Source organism: Peromyscus californicus, unplaced genomic scaffold, assembly GCF_007827085.1.
Source record: "Peromyscus californicus insignis strain IS unplaced genomic scaffold, ASM782708v3 Scaffold_5__1_contigs__length_169319896, whole genome shotgun sequence".
Taxonomy (NCBI): Eukaryota; Metazoa; Chordata; class Mammalia; order Rodentia; family Cricetidae; genus Peromyscus; species Peromyscus californicus.
This window is the reverse complement of record NW_026294573.1, coordinates 122,390,003-122,410,511: the sequence shown is the minus strand read 5'-3', so window position 1 is coordinate 122,410,511 and position 20,509 is coordinate 122,390,003. Positions and strand designations below refer to the sequence as shown.

At 37.3% G+C, this 20,509-nt stretch overlaps 1 protein-coding gene across 4 annotated transcripts in view; it reads right to left on the bottom strand.

The window, feature by feature from the left end:
- The window catches only part of LOC128096701 (uncharacterized), an 868,750-nt gene that overhangs the window by 108,568 nt on the left and 739,673 nt on the right, over positions 1-20,509 (bottom strand). The window contains exon 5 of one of the 4 annotated variants that reach the window (XM_052716602.1): positions 11,077-11,250. The exons of 2 other annotated variants lie outside the window; for them this stretch is intronic. In XM_052716602.1, coding sequence (XP_052572562.1) covers positions 11,082-11,250 — 169 coding nt within the window. In that variant the 3' untranslated portion in view covers positions 11,077-11,081. Of the gene's footprint in view, positions 1-7,487; positions 11,251-20,509 lie in introns of those variants that run through there. One more of the 4 variants, XM_052716601.1, reaches the window with a different exon arrangement.

The following is a 20,509-nucleotide window of genomic DNA, read 5'->3' as shown; positions in this document are numbered from 1 at the left end:
ACAGATATCATTTACCAAAGTTAAATCAATTTAAAAGACCTATAACCCCTAAGGAAATAGAAGCAGTCATTAAAAGTCTCCCAAGTCACCCCCCCCCGCAAAAAAAAAAAACCATAGTGAGACAATTTTAATACAAAATTCTACCAGACTTTCAAAAAAGTGCTAATATCAATACTCAAATTATTCCACAAAACAGAAACAGAAGGAACACTGCCAAATATATTTTATGACAGTTACCTAGATAACCAAACAACAAAATGATTCAATTAAAAAATATATTGCAGACCAATTTCCCTTATGAACATAGAAGCAAAAATACCCAATAAAAAAACTTTCAGACTGAATCCAAGAACATATAAAAAAGATCATTCACCACGATCAAGTAGGCTTCATCCTTACTTGAGGGAACAAGCAGACTTGACTCCTATCTGAGGGATCAGGTAGCAAGGAAGACTGAAGGGAGAGAGTATGGGAAAGATGACTGGATTTGGAGGGTGTCTGGCAGAAGGTGTGGAAACCTAGTGCAGTGGAAACTCCCTGGAATCTATGAGAATTACCCTAACAAGGAATCCTAGAAATGGAGGATATGAAGTCTGAACTATCCATCTTCTGTAACCAGGCAAGGCTTCCCAGTGGAGGGATTTAGACACCAACCCAGTCACAAAACATTCGATCTGTTCTGTCTGCAAAATGTGCTGGGGAATGGTGGCACAGAACTTGTAAGAATGGCCAACCAATGATTTCTAATTTGAGGCCCATAACACAAGATGGAGCCCGTGTCTGACACTGCCTGGATAACCAGGAACTGAAGGCCAGATAGCCCTGAGACCTAGAGTAGAAACAAGCACAACTGGAAAAAAAATCAGTGAAATGATTCCTAAGAATGTTATGCTATACTCATAGTTAGATGCCTAAGATGCCTAGTCCAGTAGTCATTAGAAGCTGCCTCCAGAAGCTGATGGAAGTGGATGCAGAGACCAACAGGCAAACATTAGGCAAAGAGAGAGTCCCGATTGGAGGTCTCCATCACTTCACTCTCCTCAAAGCTTGGGGAGCACCTGTAGAAGAATGGAAGAAGGAATTGTTGGATGCATAGAGATCGAGGACACCGGGAGAGCACGGCTTGTGTAATCAACTAATCAGGGTTTGTGGGAGCTCACAGAGACTGAAGAGGCAATCACAGAGCTTGCATGGATCTGTGCTAGGTCCTCTGCATACATGTTACAGCTGTTGGCTCTTGGTGTTTTTGAAGGACTCCTGACAGTTGGAGTAGGGTTGTCTCTTTTTCTTTTGCCTACTTTTGGGACCCTTTTCCTCCTACTGGGTTGCCTTGCCCAGGCATGATATGAGGGTTTGTGCCTGGTATTATTGTATCTTGGCATGGCATGTTTGGTTGATGCCCCTGGGAAGCCTGATCTTTTCTGAATGGTTGGAGCTGACGGATTGGATCTAAAGGAGGGGGGGCAGGGAATTGGGGTGAGTGGAGGGAGGGGAAGCTGAAGTCAGAGTATATTATATGAGAGAAGAATAAATAAAAATTAACATAAAAAATAACAAATAGCATCTTTGCTTTAGTATTTCCTTCAGCCATTCAAGTCTGATTCTGATAGATGTGCATCCAGTTTCCTATTCCATTTACCAAAAAGTCTTCACTCTTCAAGTTGGTAAAAAAGACTAATACCTGTTTGCAACAATGGCACTCTATCATAGTACATGGTGATATTTTACTATTGTTTATGTCTTCATAAACTTCCCCATTCATTTCATGAGTACTAGTTTTAAACAGTATGTAGTAAATCCCATGTCCTCATAAAAAATGCCACAATGATCAAATACATAAAACATAAGTTACAATGTACTAGTAGTGTTTAGTGAAATGCTTACTTTCTAAATTTTACAGTATTATGTAATACTTCTTAGTGGCATCTTCCTAAAGGATTGCTACCTTAAAAGGAACTTAAAAATATGTAAGTAAGAATAATATAATTTTGTCTGCTAGACATAAAATAGGAAGATTAATTGAAATTATAATTCAAGTAATGTCTCCAAGAGTGCCAAATTTCATTTTTAATATATACCCTTAAAAGAAAACCACAAAATAGTCTATAAAACCTCTTGTGTTCCAAATAGAAATTTGTGTGTCTCTGTGTATGTGTATTTGTGTATGTGAGAGAGTCTCTGTGTGTGTCTGTGTTTATCTGTGTGTGTCTATAGGTGTCTCTGTGTGTGATGGGTGTGAGTATAATTGTGTATGTCTATGTGTCTATGTATGTGTGTGCATCTCTGTGTATGTATGTGCATGTGTGTGTGCTCCTCTGTATGTGTATGTGCATGTGCATGTGTCTGTGTATCTCTGTGTGTCTCTGTGATTGTGTGTGTATGTGTCTGTGTGCATCTGTGAATGTGTGTGTCTGTATACATGTCTTTCTGTGTATGTATATGTTTGTGTGTTTCTGTGTGTATGTTTCTGTGTTTGTCTGATATGTGTACATGCATGTCTGTGTGTATATGTATGCGTGTCTGTGTACTTGTTTGTGTGTTGTGTAGTGTGTGTGTGTGTTTCTGTGGCATGTGTAGGGGAGAGGTATGAAGAGCCCAAATCAGAAATAGCTTCAGGGTGGGAGGAAAGTAGCTGGAGAAACAGAAACCTAAAAGGAATGAGAACGAGAACAAGAAATCATTTAAGAAAGTATATGTTCCTTAATATTCCTAGCAACCAGAACAGGTTTTTTTTTTTTTTACTTTGTCTCAGATATCTGTGTAGTTTACTTTATTTATATTCATAATAAAAGTCAGAATTGTCAACAAGTTGCCAAACACATGCCAAAGGAACTCTTTCCCATGTCTCTAATGTCAAAATTTTACAGGTGTCTTTTACCTTGAGTCCTGGAGGTTTCCAGAGGCCACATGAATCCCTCATGTAGTTGAAAATGAAGTCATTGTGAATCCAAACAGAAATGAGCCTTCAAAGAAGGGCAAAGATGTCAAACGTACAGCTTGCCACTGTTGTTGGGCCAACTTTCCTTCTGCTGGGTCAGTGACCTCAGTGCCCAGGACTGTCAAGTAAGATGGGCTGAACGACAACTGTTTTCCCAGAACCCTTGACCCTGACTCAGACCGTAGCCCTGATGTGCCCTCATGAAGTGCATAGCAATGAAGTCAAGAAAATGGGCAGTTGCCAGGGGATTTTGCTGAACATTTTGACTAGCCGTTTTATATTATCTTTCATCTCATTGGTGATGACTATAAATCTATCTATTGAATTGAGAGCTGTATTGATTAGCCTTCAAAGTCTGAACTTGGTTTCAACTTATAACTTTATCTAATGTCCTCTTTCTACAACATGATCTTATAACATATCTGAACATTATTATGTAAGCAGTAAGGAAATTTTAACTCCAATTTTAGTAAGTAACCTATAAAGAAACTAGTTTTGCTTTTACCTCTCATAGGTTTTAAAAATCTATATAAAAATCTAAAATTCAATAAAATAGTTATTGAACTTTATTCACAGAGACTAAAGTAATAAATGTTCCTTCCCAAGATTTAATATAGATGAAATATGAGACACTGTTTTTTATTCATTTGAATCTGTCTGGTAGTTTTATTTATATATTTTAAAACCCAGCTTACTGTGTATATGGCCCATGGATTTGATGCAGAGGATGTCTAAACCGTAGGACTATATACTAGTTTGTTTGCTTGGTTATATAGATATGGACGTAAGACCTGAGTATGAGTTAAACAAAGAACTACACAACTAAGTGTGCAGTGAGTACTTCAATGTGGACTTCATCCCCACAAAGTGACAGCTTAAAATAAATCATAAGCTTGAAATGGTACCAGATGCCTACAATCTCAGGAATTGTGAACTTGGGGCAGAAGGATTGCAAAAATTCAAAGTCAGCATTGATGACATAAAAAGATAATATCTCAGTCAGTGTATAAATAAAATAAAGTGAAACACAAATAAATATCAGGATGTATTTATGTCAAGCAACTTCTTTAAAACTCTAAATAAAAATAAGAGTTGAAGATAATTCCTCCTCACATAGTGCAGTCCCCAATCTGTGTCATCACAGGCTGAGACTCTTCCTCCTCACATAGTATAGTCCCATATCTCTATCATCACAGGCTGAGACACTTACTCCTCACATAGTGCAGTCCCAGATCTGTGACAGCACAGGCTGAGGTCCTTCCTCCTCACAGAGTATAGTCCCAGATCTCTATCATCACAGGCTGAGACACTTACTCCTCACATAGTGCAGTCCCAGATCTGTGACAGCACAGGCTGAGGTCCTTCCTCCTCACAGAGTATAGTCCCAGATCTGTGTCAGGATAAGCCGATACAAAAGCCAGTGTTATAAAGTTCTCTAGCCTGGACCCAGATTGGCTCCACAGTCACCTGCCCCAGTTTCTGCCCCTTAGGCAACCAGAAAATTTGACTTAGAGAAACACATGTGCAAATGAAGGAATGCAAGAAATGATGATTACAGGTTCCTGTCAGGCACAGCACCGAGAAAAGAAAGCAGAGCATCACACAGGGAGGAAGACCAAGCAAAATCTGTGATGTTTGTGTTATCTGCTCCCTAGTAAGGGTCAGAGTAGCAGTGACTTTCTAAAAAGACGTAACTGGGTGAGATATGACAAAATGACAGAACACACTTCCAGAAGCTATAATCAAGATAAAGGACTGTCCTAGTTAGGATTACTGTGGCTGTGATAAAGCACTAGGGCAAAGCCCCTTGGAAAGGAAAGGGTTTATCTGGCTTCCATATCACACTTTACTATCAAAGGAAGTCAGGACAGGAACTCAAGCAGGCAAGGAATCAGGAGAGAAGAGCTGATGCAGAGGCCAGGGATGAGTGCTGCTTACTGGCTTGCTCCTCATGGCTTGCTCAGCCTGCTTTCTTAAAGAACCCAGGACCACCTGCCCAGGGATGGCACCATCCACAGTGGGCCTTTCCCCCTTCCCATCAATGACTAATTAAGGAAATGTCCCACAGGTTGCCTACAATCTGATCTTATAGAGGGTTTTTCTCAATTGTGGTTCCCTCTTCTCTGATGACTCTAGCTTGTATCAAATTGACATAAAACTAGCCAGTATGACAGACCCCTTGTAACTTGACACACAGACATTTCACTTTTCAATTAAAATCTCTCCTATCTCATTTGTCCCCACATGGTACATTAATATTTATATATTAATTATTATATAAATTAATATATAAATATTACTTATAAAATAACATATTTTATTATATTAAAATAAATATACTGTATTTTAAATACATATTTATATAAATAATATATTGTATATTGTATATAAAATATATAACAATATATATAACAATATAAAACACAAATAACTTTAAAAGTTCCATAATCCTTACAAATTAAACACATTAAGTTTGGTCTCTTTTTAGAAAAGCATTGAGTCTCTTTAAAGATAAAAAAAAAAAAACTCTTTTAAAAGTTCGAGTCTTTCAGTTGTTTGCTCTGTAAAAATCAAAATTTCGATAAATAATTCTTCCATGAGAGAAGACCCGGGTCACAGTCACAATCTGAATTAAGCAAAACCAACCCCCAACAGTGTAAAATAACACAATGTCCAATATCTGGGATCCACTCACAATTTTCTGGGCTCCTCTAAAAGGCTTAGGTCATTCCTCCGGCTCTGCCCCCTGCAGCACACACAACCTATCTTCTAAGATCAGGCAGGCTCCATCCCACCACTGTTCTTGATGGTTGTTCCATGGTACTGGCATCTCCAAAATGCTGGGTCTTCCCCTGCAACTGGGCTACACTTTCACCAACAGTCTCTCCTAGTGTCAAGCCTCAACTTCTCTGCATGACCCCTTCAATCCTGGGCCTTCACATGCTATTGAGACTGAACCTTCACCAATGGCCAGCATCTCAAAGTACGGAGCCTCAGCTGTTCTCCAAGACCCCTTCATACATTCAAAACCAGTACCACCTGGGTGAGTCTTACACTACCAAGTCCAGCTGCCAGCTCGAGGTACAACCTTGGCTGACTCTGGTACAGAGCGTCTGTGTGCTGAATGTGCTGAGTGTGTGGAAACACTTCCCAGAAGATTTCACCCCAATGGTGTTGGTCTCTTCTTTTTTTTAAAAATTTTTTTATTTTTATTTTGCAATACAATTCAGTTCTACATATCAGTGAGGAGGGTTTATATGAGCGAGAATTGTTGAGACCAAGGTTGGATAAAGCACAGGGACAAATAGCCAAACGAATGTTGGTCTCTTCTTAATCACCACTATTTCTTAGCTCCAGGTGACCATTATTTCAGTAAAGAAAAGGTTTTAATTTAGTAGTTCTGTTCCCTCATTAATCACAGCTTATTCTTCAGTTCCTGCTGACCAGACACCACAGATTCTTCACACAAACACATGGTAGAGTCTTTGCTTCCCTCTGAATCTACTAAATGATTCTTCTAGCCCAAAGTTCCAAAGTCCTTTTACAGTTCTCCCCAAAACATAATCAGGTCTGTCACAGCAATACCCCGCTCTTCAGGTACCAGCTTCTGTCCAAGTTTAGGTTATTATTGCTGTGATGAAACATCATGACCAAAGCAACTTGAAGAGGAAAGGGTTTTATTTAGCTTATGCCTCCACATCACAGTTCATCATGATCAAAGGAATTCAGTACAGGACTCAAGCAGGGCAGGAACCTGGAAGCAGGAGCTGTTGCAGCAGCCATGGAGGGGCGCTGCTTATTGACTTGCTCCCCATTGCTTGCTCAGCTTGCTTTCTTATAGAACCTGGGACCGATATCCCACTATCCCAGGGATGGCATCATCCACTTTGGGCGTCCCTTCCCTCCCCTACCAATAAGTAATAAGAAAAAGTCCTACAGGCTTGCCTATAGCCTGATCTTATGGAAGCATTTACTCAATTGAGGCTCCCTCCTCTCTGATGACTCCAGCTTGTGTCAAGTTGACATAAAACTAGCTGGTATAAGTACCTTGAATAAAGAAATTGGATTTAGAGAAATTTAGAGGGTTCAAAGCAATCCAAGCCGCAATGCTCTTAGAGGACTACCTTGAGGTTATTTTTAAAAGAAACTACCCAATATTTTACCTTTAGCTAATTATCCATGTACACTGTAAGAGAAACAATTAAATATGTAATCCTCAGAACCATGTTAAATTATTTGAAATGCCTGTTTTTAAACATTGGGAAACCGTATTTTTTTCTTTTCTTCCAGCATGAAAACCTCTGACAAGTCTGTTGTGACGTCAGCGTTTTTCATGCACGCAGCACAAAATGTTGAGTTCTGTAATTTTTCTTTAAGTTTCTCACAAAATGCAAAGGTTGGGAGACAAGGATGTTCTTCATAACATTGTTTACGGCACATTTGTTCACTGGAAAACTTCCAGTGTGCCAGGCAATGTGTCTGCTATTTAAAAGAATAATTAAACTCCGTTAAAAGAGTGTTAGTTAATTATGGTACAGGCATATGATGAGCTATTATCTAGTTATTAAAATGATGTTTATGGAAAGTTTAATGACAGGAAAATGCTAATGATTTAGTATTGAGTGAAAATGTACTTAAAAAATAGCACTTACCGTATTATCTGAGATACATAAAAATGCATTAAAAAATTGAGGAATATGCCAAAATACAAACAATTTGCCTTTAGGTGGCAGAAGGATGAATGTTCTTTCCTCTTGCAGTACTTTTCACCAAAAACAAAAAACATGTATTAATTTAATTATCATTAACATATATTTAGACCTTTGGTAAACTGACAATATTAGAACCCGAGCCAGCTGACCTGGAAGAACTTGATTGAAGTCTGACAGGTCATCAGACAACCTCTCTCTAGACATACTTCTTTGGAATGAAAGCAGCTGGACTTTGTGGATTGCCTGTATTGTTCCAGGTCCTTAAAATGTTTGAGTTCTCCAGAAAAACAGGCAGACATATTTAAGATTTTTTTTTTTTTGCTAATAATCAAAAGCTAGTCTTACAGGGTGCCTGCTATATGCTTTTTATTGTGTGTAATTTGCACGCACCCATTTTAAGTTTTATTTTTCAGCAGTTTTGACACATACACAAATACAATGATTATTTTAATAAAGTACAGGATATTCTCTGATTCCCAAAAGTTCCCTTCAATTGTTCTTCCTTGCAGACAGTCCTGGCATCAAACAGCAACTGGACTGCCTTTTGCTGCCGTCAATTGTCTGCCTTGCAGAATTTCACACAAATGGAACTGGACAGCACGTGCTCATCTTGCCTGACTTAGATCACCTGGAGTTTTGAGGTCTATCCTTGCTGCACGTTTCTGTGTGAGATGCCATTACAGATACTTTTTAACTGTTTGTTCTTTGGCCGTTTTAGAACTCCAGTCTCCTGCATTGAGCTTTTCCCACTGCAGCTCTGTGCAGTAAATGCTCTGTCTCTCTGGGCTTTTTGTTTGCTGTTTGTTTTCCCGCTGTGGCTCTCCTAAATGCTGTTTTGCTAGGAACGATGCATGTGACTGTGATCCTGGTTCGAAAGATGCCTTGGATTTGAAATCTCTGCCTCCCAAGTGCTGGAATTATGGGCATGGAACAGGCCCAGTAGAACAGAACATTTATAATAACCACAGTTGGAGCAGATCAACAGATAAAATTATAAGTAAGTTGTTACATGTGGGCACAATGGAATGCTACTCAGCATTTAAAAACACCTAGAGGTTGAGGTGGGAAATGGACATAACTCCATCCCTAACAAAGGTATCTGCAACTGTATCATTTACAAAGGAAAAATTAGTTGTTCCCAATGGAGACTCATTAGGTATACAAACCTTACTTGAGGAAGGCCTGATCCCCAACACAAAAGAAACTCAGCAGTATTTTTGTAGACTTTTTGTCTCATATTGCTTTGGTTTTTTCTTAATATCTTTTGCTTGTATGTTATGTTTTCCATTTTTGTGTTTCTATGGGCTTTGGTTATGTGCTTTTTTGTGTATTTCTTGTGTTTTTTACTTATTTATTATCCTAGTTTTTTTGGGGGGGGGTTGTTTGTTTGCTCACTTCTTTTCTTGTTTGTTTGTTTTTGTTTTTGTTTTTTCGATACAGGGTCCCTCTGTGTAGCTTTGGAGCCTGTCCTGGAACTCACTTTTTAGACAGGCTAGCCTCGAACTCATAGAGATCCTCCTGCCTCTGCCTCCCGAGTGCTGGGATTAAAGGTATGCGCCACCACCGCCCGGCTGCTCATTTATTTTCTAAAGAGAGGATGTAGAATTGGGTTGGACAGAACCTCAGAAGAGTTGGCAGAGGAGAAACTATGTATCAGAATATTCTTTGTATGAAAAGAAGTGTTTCAATAAAATATATATACATAAAGTATTTTTAATAATAATTTAAAAGCAAGGTTACTTATTTTGTAATTTGAATAAAAATCTTTATCAAAGGTAATTTCTATATGTTAGTTGAAATTACACATACATATTATTCAGTACAAATATTTTCAAAATGCATTCAGTTTTAAATAAGCTTCAGCCGTGTTTAATTGACATGCAGAGATATCAATTCAAAAGCACATTTGCCTGTTTCATTTTAAGATGAATACTTTTTTATAATACTTGTTATATATGTCAAAGGAAGTATTACTTTGGTTAAAACAATCAGGAAACTGAAATGAATATTTATTACACAAAAACTCACATCCTAAAGTTAAGTACCAAGTTCCTGCTGTGTAGCCTCCCAGTAGCCACTGGTGTAAATCTTTTTGAAACTCGAATAGTTATAAATAAAAATTGTTTCAGTTTTTCCTTTCATTTGAAACTCAAGTCCTGAACACAGAATAAGATATAGTCCCTGCTCCATGGGTTTCACAATGCCAGACTAATGTTCTTTCTCTTCAACTCTATATTGTACCACACACTTGGTAAAAGCTTGTTTACTATTGTTGAGATAGAATCCTGTGCCCTGATAGACTACTGACAGAAAGTTCACAGTCCTTTGAAAAACCAAGGCCCTGAGCATGCTGCTAGGCCAAGAAAATAACCCACACATGTCATAAAGCAAGAGTTCTGTGTGGAGTGGAATTCTAATCATGGACTGTCTTTTTCTAGTTACTACTTAGTAAAGCTTGCCACAAACATTTAGCAGTCCAATGCTATGTATAACCCCATGCAATTCTGTAACACTAGCACAATATTTGAAATGCTCTAAACATTTGTTGAACGGTATGGCAAATAACGGCACAGCAAATTAAAGTATGTATGTGAAACAAAATATTTTAGGATATCAATAACTGTCTGTGATTTATAAATATCTATGGCCTTCACATTCACAAGGAAATGTTCTTAGAAATTTGACCACTATAACTGTTCTTTTATGATTTTTCTAATTTTTTCCCTGGGGGCAAAATTTTGGCTTGTGCATAAGAAGGAAGATAATATATTATAAGAATTCACTTATTTATAAGGATAAAAGGGAATATTATATTAGAAATATAGTATATCTCAAATATTGAACTAACAACTGAATTATTCTATCCAATAGATGTTTAAACACCTACTATGTGTCATTCTGTGAAGACGTTTGAATTATTCATAGATTTCCTCAGAACACATAGATCTTACATTCTAATAGAGGATTCACTGTGTTTGAGGTGGTCGAAGATAAAGTTAGAAAATATACAAATGAGTTCATATTCAATATTTCTGGTGATATTATCCTATATTCACTTTTAGCCTAGATATTTTTAGCTGATGATATTGCAACTTAAAACTTCAAAAAATTCATGCTAGCAAGGTAATACTTTAACTCAGATTATTCTACTTATTTTTGTTAGGTGAAAAAAAAGCATGAGAAAACAGCATCTACTCTCAAAAGTGATAACACAAATGGAAAGACAGTGAATAGGAAAAACTTTCAGAAGGAAGTACTTATCTACATGTAAGGCCTTGGGATTGTTTACTTTGTATCTCTCTCTATGGAGAATGCAGCTGACAAAAACCCACACTATCGCACTGTAAAATCTTCTGCGACATTGACATGGTCCCAACCACTACTCTCCACCAGTGATGGAGCAAGGCAGGGGAATTAAATGATGACCTTTTTCAGAAAGACGAGATGTCCTGATGTCCATCTTTATCTTGCAGAAGTACTGGAACCCTGGCTGAGACCTTCTCATCATCCTTGCCAGAGACACTTTCTCTCTGGTGATCACTTACGTTGCGGTCTGAAGGTGCTCCCAATCTTTTCAGCCCACTCATACTTCTTTTATTCCTAGAAAAAAAAATGACCTTCCATGTTCAATGTTTAATTTCATTTTGGGGTCTACTTCTTGTACACTTGGTCCAAAGATAGATTTGTGCAAATGAGAAGTAGCAGAGGACTGAACTAGCTCTCTCACGATGCACCATGTAAGGGTATTTGTATAAGTTACAGTTCTCAACAATAACAGAACTTATAGAATGAATATATATGTGTATATATATACATGTATATACACGTATATATACATGGAGGGTTATTAGATATCCAGCTTTACCTGGCTACCTTACTGTTTTCTTTCACACATGTGTCTCCTAATAAAAATCCTTGAATATTTTATCCTCTTTTATTGGCTGCTTTTTGAGAGTCCCTGCGATATCCTTATACAGTGTTAGAGTTAAGTTATCTCAGTACTTCCCAGTCTCCCACTTTACATGGCCTGGAAAGGGTAGAAAACTAGTAAAAAAAAAAATTTGAAAGCACAAGGAAAATGAGTGTGTGCTACCAGGAGAAGATGCGACAACGCATTTTAAGGCAACCAAAGCAGTGCCGTATCATCTGTGCAACTCTATAGCTATTAGCAATAAGCAGTTTTAGTATTTTTGCTTGTCAATGAAATATTCACAGCCTAACTATGGAGGCAGGTTAAGATTCATTTCATTGGGTGTTGCAACCGAAAGACAGTGAATTTTTTTTAATTCTAACTGTCTTGCTTTTTAAATTTTATTTAAATAAATTTTTCCATTTATTTTACATTCCGACCACAGTTTTCCCCCTCCTATCATCTCAATACCTGCCCTTCCATCTGCTCCCTCCCCTTCCACTCCTCCATCTCTTTTTTTTAAAGTGTGAAGGGAGAGTGAATTTATATTCCATATGAACACCTGGCAAAACCCACCAGTCTATGAGTCCTTAGCATTACCATCACCCCCCCCACACACACACACACACTTCTCACTGCTCATACCTACCTTGTAAGAGCTTCCTCCCACCTACGATCTGTCTGACTTCCTCCTTTCTTCTTTGCCATCTCCACTCATTTTCATAACAATGCCTGGCAATAGTTTTAAATGCTTCTAAGAATATATGTTTTATTTTCATTGTTGCCAACATTAGAAAGGCTTTCTTAATGGTCACAAATGGCACTGAGCTGCCCTGGAGCTGAGAGTTCATGCCTTTGGAAGGCTTCAAGTAAAGGTCTCCTGTCTCCTTTAGCTTTCATTTTCAATGGCTGTGTAAAACTCTTAGATCCCCCTTTGAAGAGTGAAAATGACTATCCTGAAGTGCTTTGGTAGCACTGAGGAGAACCAATGATTTCTGAATATCTTTTAATCAGGTTATCATTTTGTTTACATTTCCTAAATTTCTTTTTACACAAAAAACAAAGATAAGCTTCAATCTGTCAGTATTGTTACCCACTCCAAATCATCAATGTCAAAAATATTGCTTTTGTACTTATAAAATCTTTTCTTTCAGTCCTCTTTCTGTTATTCTTGTGTTGAAAATATTCTGATTTTGAACTGTAAAAGTTTTAGTGTAATTTTTTAAATAAAATTACCACAAAATGTTTCCAAGGCTAATATTTTACTTTTAGGAAAAGTAAAGTGTTAGAAATCATTCCTCCCCAGATCTTCATCAAAAGAAACAGAAAACACAAGAAAAGGAGAAAGTACATTTTCATCCATGAAGCTCCACTTTTATTCACTGTTCCCATGCATCTGCACTTACATTTTGTGAGCTCCACTTAAGGTTTAGTGGAAAGGACTCTATGCAATAAACAAATGATGCTGGAACCCAGACATAATTCATCTCCTTCTCCAGATATCACAGTTTCCCAAGGGAAACTCCAAGTCAAAAGTAAATATCTAGGTACTTTTACTTTTGCAGAAAGTGTAGTGAGGAGAGAACCTGCTTTTTAAACTACTGTGAGTTATTTTCATTTGCTAAATATGGGCCTTTTTTCTTTTACAAACTTAATAATTATTAATGCAACAAGAGATAACATCCAATGCCCTATGTTAAAAATAAAATCCTTCACCTCTTATATAAATGTTTTCAGACTTATAGCAAGATTATTTTAATGTATGGAAATAGCTTATCAAATCAAATTAGGTGGAATCAGTGATACTAACACTCACAAACACATATACATAAGCCATTCTAAATATGTCACTAAATACATTATGCATACACCTTTGTATTAGTTAGGGTTTCTATTACTGTGAAGAAACACCATGACCATGGCAACTCTTATAAAGGAAAATATTTAATTTGGTCGTTTACAGTTCAGATATTTAGTCCATCATCATCATGGTAGGATATGGTGGCATGTAAGCAGACATGGTACTGGAGAAGGAGCTGAGAGTTTTACATCTTGATATGCAGGCAACAGGAAGTGAACTGTCCTCCCTGGGTGTAGCTTGAGCATAGGAGACCTCAAAGCCCACCTGCACAATGACACACTTCCTCCAACAAGGCCACACCTACTCCAGTAAGGGCACATCTCCCATTAGTGTCACTCCCTTTGGGGGACATTTTCTTTCAAACCACCACAACCTGTATATCTGTAAATGTATCATATATTTGATTTTAAGGTACCAAACTATGGAATGCATTTCAACATGTAATAATTACGTATTCTGAATACATAATAGATAATAGACCCCTTGTATGCTTCCTTTTTATTTCTTTTTAAGTCATGCAAATACATTACATAGAGAATAATTTAACATAAGAACAATTTCCTTTGCATTGCCTTCTTGATTTTTCCATGAAATGAAGCCTTGTGTTACTTTTTGACCATCCCTTGACATTCCACATAGTATTGACATTTTTTTCTGAAATAATTATTGGCCCTACAATTTGTCTATACCTTCCATCAAAATATATGTTCTATGAAAACCTGTAATGTGCATGTTATGCTTTAACCTTTTAAGTGTTTTTCCTTACATGTCTACTCTAAAAGCCTACATTCTCAGAAAGCTGTATACTTCATTGAGTGAATGATTTATTCAGCTTTTTTAAAATAGCTTTTATTTGCCCAAATTAAGCACTGGTATATTTCTGCATAAAGAAGAGTAAGGCCCTATAATAAGAAATTCCTCGTTCCTCATTTTCAAATTACCTTGGAACAAAATTAAAGTAGTACACATAAAACAAACATCTGATTACAAGAGGAAGTTTCAACCAGTTTCAGTACACTGCAAGAGGGCAGTGGGCTGGGCAGTGACTGCTGTGCTGGATGTCAAGAGAAAGTTTAAGTATATGGCTTACCCCTCTCTGGTAAGATAATCAAGATACGTATAAAATCACAATGGGAGAAAGGAATGAGAGGGCTTAGAATTTGGAAATTTAATGGATGTCTCAAAACACGTGAGCCAGGTAGAAAAAGAGAGATATCAAAAGAAGTATATTGACGGGAAAATGAAGTAGCTTAGCTAGAAACAAGAAGGATGTTCACTCTGTAGAATCACAGAGGTTTGGGGTCTCATAGTCTGGGAAATGTCAGGAAACAGGTAGTTGGAGGAAGATTGGGTGATGAAAATGTGTTACTGGAAGGTGACAGAATAAGCAGGCATTGCCCGGGAACACAGACCTCCATGCTCTATCAACTTTGCTCTAGCCTTCTAAGCAGACAAGAAGAGATCCTTTGGTGAGGTTGCAGGGAGGGAACACTAACAAAGTTTAGCTTGAGGTATCATCATCATAAAAGAATTGGGGAGAGTGAAGACAGTTTCTTCATTTTGGGCGATTTTAAACTAAATGATCTTTGTTGGATGAGGTTTCTAGCACAACAATTAGGGTGTTTGGCCCTAAGGAAAATGTTAATAAAACTGAAAAGTTTGCCATTTTTTCTGCCTGCCTCAACGTTATAAATTGTTACTCTTGAAACTGCTTCATGAAACAAGCATTTGAAGTTAGCAAAGAATTCCCTAATTAAAACTCTTATGACAAAGGTTTGTTTCTTTTTTGCTTCTCTCTCATACACTCCTGCTTTTCTCTTTTTAAGGATTCATTTATCTGTATTTTACGTGTGTATGTGTGTCTGCCAGTATGTCTGTAGAGACACCATCCATGCATATGCTGGTGTGTGTGGGGCCCAAAAGAGGGTATCAGATCTCCTAGAACTAGAGCTCCAAGCAATTGTGAGCTGCTTGCTGTGGATGCAGAGAACAGTGAAGGTTTTCTTCAAGGGAGGCAAGTACTCTTAGCCATTGAGCCCTCTCCCCACCCCCTCCTTTATTAATGCCCTTTTCACTTGACTGTTTATCTCCTGTCTTGCTGCCTGGTCTTTCGTGTCTGCATCTGGACTTTACTCTGCCTATGCATCTGCTGAGGAGCTTCTTTTGATCAGTACAGAAGTGGCTCTGTAGCCGAACCCTCCTCACAGATGGACTAATGTAGCCCAGATCAACACAAAGATCAGTGGGGAAAATATTTCAAGCTATGACATTTTCAGGTGGCTTGTTTCACATTAATATCTGAATATAATGCATTACTAAGGGTTGCATGTGTATGTTTTTCTATATCTGTTGATACATATTTAATTATAAATCTATAGCATTTTCTGCAAGTTGCTTTGTAAATTGTATGTTATCATTACATTTTAGCAATACATTTTATTACAATATAGAATTCTTTGAACATTATTCACATGGTTGCAGTCTTCATAATTTTGATGTGCCAATATTAGCATTTAAATAGTATTTTTGTTATTGGATAGCAAAGATATACCAATTTAAAGTACTAAATGACCATTCAATAATATCCTGGATCTATTTCATAAGTAAGTAAATCATGTTGCCAGGCACATAAGGCTCAGTTTTATCAAATATTACACTTATAGTGTGAGCTAACATTGTGCTCAAGGATTTACCGTTACTTGAATCTGACAAGGTTTCAAAACCTTTTTATATTGGCCCAATTTTTAAAAATTTTGAGATATGGTATAATTATAACATTTCCCTTTTCCATTTACTCCCTTCAAACCCTACCATATATACTGCTTCTCTCTTTAAATTTATGGCCTCCTTTTCCGTTGATTGTCATTGCATCCACATATGTATATGTACATACACATACATTCCTAAACATAACTGACTCAGTCTGTATGTATTACTTGTATGCATTTTGAGGACTGGCTGACCATATGGCACTGGACAACTAGTTGATGTACTTTTCAGGAAGGATCACCTCTCAAAAGTTTTGTTTGGACTATCCCAAAGGACAAAAGTGCTTTCCGTGAAGCCTGATCACATGGTGGAAGAGGAGATTCGACTCTGACTCTCACAGTTGCCCTCTGACCTTCACACATGTGTTATGGCATGTGTGCCTGAATGTGCACATGCAGACACATGCACTGATAGAAGGAAAATAATTAATTAAGCAAATAATAGTAAAATACATGTTTGATTGAAGCACAATTTTATATAATTATATATAGCTGACATATACAAATTGATGACTTTTTTTTGTATATGTATAAACCTGCTAAAAGTGACCAAAATCAAGATCATTAGCACATCTTTCTGTCCTAACTTTTCCTCAGTTGCTCTCAAGGCAGAAAAGTGGAACAATTTATTAGGTTCACTTCGTTTGATTCCTTTTTCTCAGGAATCAGCGTCAGCCAATGACTTTGAAGACTGCTTTCAAATATATTTTTCAGTTTTTAAATATTTTGCACAAAGGTGATTGAAAAGTCTATGAATCCAGAATAAATTTTATCTCATTTAAAAAAAATTAGTTACCGGCTTAACATTTTTACTTTCAGCAAAAGTGGTTACTATTAATTTTATGCCCTTAACTAGATGAAGTCAAGGGAAACTAACACTCTTCTATTTTCTAAATTATTTTCTGCTCTAGAACCCAAGTTAAATAAATTACTAAATTATTTAATTATCTCACTTAATTAAAATAAAAAGAAACACAACCCTTCCCTTCTACCCCCTATTCCAGTTCACCCAGGAGATCTTAACCATTTTCCCTTCCCGGGACCCTCCATGTGTGTCCCTCCTAGGGTCCTCCTTTTTGCCTAGCTTCTCTGGGGTTGTGGATTGTAGCCTGGTTATTCTTTGCTTTGCTTCTAACAATTGCTCAGCCTTGACACAGCAGGAAGGGGCTCAACTTAGTATGCCAGACTTTCTTGACTCCCCAAGAGAGGCCTTATCCTCTCTGAGGAGTGGATGGGGGATGGGATTGGGGAGGTGAGGGGGGTCAGGAGAAGGGGAGGGAGAGGGAACTGGGATTAGCATATAAAATGAAAAAAAAATTAAATAAATAAATTTAAAAAATTAAAAAAAGAAACACAAGCTAGTTATTGTTTATAGGAGAAACACGGTGTTTTCATTGCTTTTAACTTTTTTAAGTTCACTGGGCCTATTATTCTAGTGCTTGGAAGGCAGGGAGAAATGATCCCCGAGCCAGATGGCCGGTAACTCTAGCCTTATTGGCAGTTAGTTTTTGGTTCTATGGAGAGATGCTGTTTCCATGAGTATGGTGGAAACTGTTTAAGGAAGACTCCCAACATCAACATCAGGCATTCATACATGTGTACACATACATGCAACTTTGTATACATATAAACACATGTACACCACATACCACACACACAAGACAAAAATAAAAGAATGTTTATTTGATTATTTTCACTATGTGCTGTGTATTTTCCTCACAGTGTCCATATGTGTGTAGTGCTCTATCCTATGTCCAAAATATATCCCCTATTGTAGAGCTGCACACTTACGGAATTTTCACTTTTGTTAAAAGTTTTCAAACTAGAATGACTTTCAAGCATCAAAAGTCTTTCTCAGGGTTGTAAATGTTTATTTTTAGATTATGGATTAGAAGCAAGAGGAAGGAAACATTAACAACGCCAACTGTAAGTCCAGCTACTTGGGAAACTGAGGCAGATAGATTGTACATTAAGGCATGCCTGGGTCATATAACAAGCTCCTGTCTAAAAAATAACAAAAGAAAACAATAAACAAGCATTTCAGACAAAAGACTTTAACCCTAATAATTCATTGAATTTTAGTAGAAAAGAGAGTTAAAAATAGTACTTCTATGAAAGTAAAATTACTAATATAATTTAGTTCTTATATTAGTCTTGGAGCCATATTTGAATACACTCCAGTGTACTGCTACATATGGAGTTAAGAATTTTGCAACATATTCAGTCTATGTCTCTTTTAATACAGTGATGACATGAGCAAAATCTAGAACATTCAATGGGTTTATGTAGATGAAGTGCACTGATACATCCTGCTAGAAATTACAATTGGTATAGCTAGGCTAGTTATTCTCTCAGTTGTTAGATATTTGCAAGCACTCCTAATCTCCTGCATACTGTAAAACAACAATAATAATAATACTCATCCACCCACAAGTTTGCTGATGGTCAAATGGTACAGTCTATATTCTCTTTGGTTTCATACTAGGCTTCCTATCGTATTTACATTGCCAGTGACAAAGTCTCATGAGTCTTTGCCAGAAAAGTAAACAAATGAAGCAAACTGTATTGTTTTGTTTTCACTTATTTTTTTTTAACTTTTGAAAGTTAGAAAACTTGTTTACTATTAAAATGTACATTTCAAAATTTTATTTTCTGTGAACCACTATCCTGACAATGTTGTTAGCTCCAGCCAGTTGCCTCCCAGGACTACTGAAATACAGTATTTATGTATATATTTTTTAATTATAATCTGTATAGTGTTGAAGCACATTTACTTGACTATACCTGCTAACAATATGAAACTAGATTTTTTTCAGATTTAGGGCAGAAAATAAGAAACAGAAATGAATAATAACTTGGATTTTTAGTGGCTTGCCAATACCTAAACTGAACTCACCAGGGAGTATGTCCTTAATTGCATTTAGTGCCATGAAACTCTCTCTGATAGCTGCTAAACCAAGACAGACATGCAACTGCACTCCTGTTCACTTGTTCCTCCCTGACCATATCGTTAGTAAAAGCCATGCATCACAGAAAAATGAATGGCAGATTTGGACAGTTACTTGTGTCCCCTTCTTTGGAATCATTATCCTGCTACAGTTTAAGTGAATATTTGATTAGTACTGCCTTAATAATGAAGGAAACATGAAAGTCTTGTGCATTAATGTGAACTTGGACAAACTTTTCCAAAATAAATATGGTAGTTTGAACAGAATGGCCCTCATTGGCTCATATATTTGAATGCTTAGTCATCAGGGAGTGACACTATTTGAAAACAATTAGGAGGTGTGGCCTTGATGGAGGAAGTCAGTCTCTCTCTCTCTCTCTCTCTCTCTCTCTCTCTCTCTCTCTCTCTCTCTCTCTCTCTCTATCTATCTATCTATCTCTGCCTACAGATTAGGATATAACTCTTAGCTACTTCTCCAGCACCAGGCTTGCTTGCCCACAGTGATGATAATGAACTAAACCTCTGCAACTGTAAGCAAGGCCCAAGTAAATTTTTTCCTTTATAAGAGTTGCCTTGGTCATGTGGTCTCTTTACAGCAATAGAACAGTGACTCAGACAATAAAGTATAGGAAAAGAGAATTTTGGCAAATTGCCCAATATGTAACTTTTCTACATCAAGCTCTGACCTCTGCACCTTCCTGTGAAGAGATTTTGCCTGGTAGCATACATATTTATGCCTACAACTGTGGCTGCTATCTGAAGTTAGTCAAACTTTTTTCCTATGTGTAATAAGCTCAATCTTAAATGAGACAGGAATTGTGATGGGGCCCTGGGAGTTAAAGAAGTTCAGGCTTTCCTGTCCCAGAACCTCAGTATCCTCTATTAGAATTTTCCTGGAAGATGGGTTAGAAACCTTTTAAAGACTGCCATTTGAAGGAAAAAAAAAAAAAAAAACTAATCTACTAGGGACTATAATTCTCTATTGATCCTTATTGTCTTTTGTGTTCCATCATTTCCTGAGGAAAATTCATCTAAAACAGCAGACTGAATTATTTTCAGTGTGATTAGAATGGCCCAGACTGGTTCCAAACAAGGTTAAATGCATTGTTCTTCTTGAGTTTCTATTGCTGTGATAAAACACCATGGCCAAAAGTGTTCGGAAAGCAAAGGGTTTGTTTCATTCTTACAATTCCATATTACAGCCCATCATTAAAGAAAGTTATAGTGGGAACTCGATGTGGGCACCTGGAGGCAGAAACTAAAGCAGAAGCTGTGGAGGACTGCTGCTTACTGGCTTGCTCAGCCTGCCTTCTTATGCCAACCAGGACCATCATCCTAGAGGTGGAACTGACCACAGTGAGCTGGGACCTCCC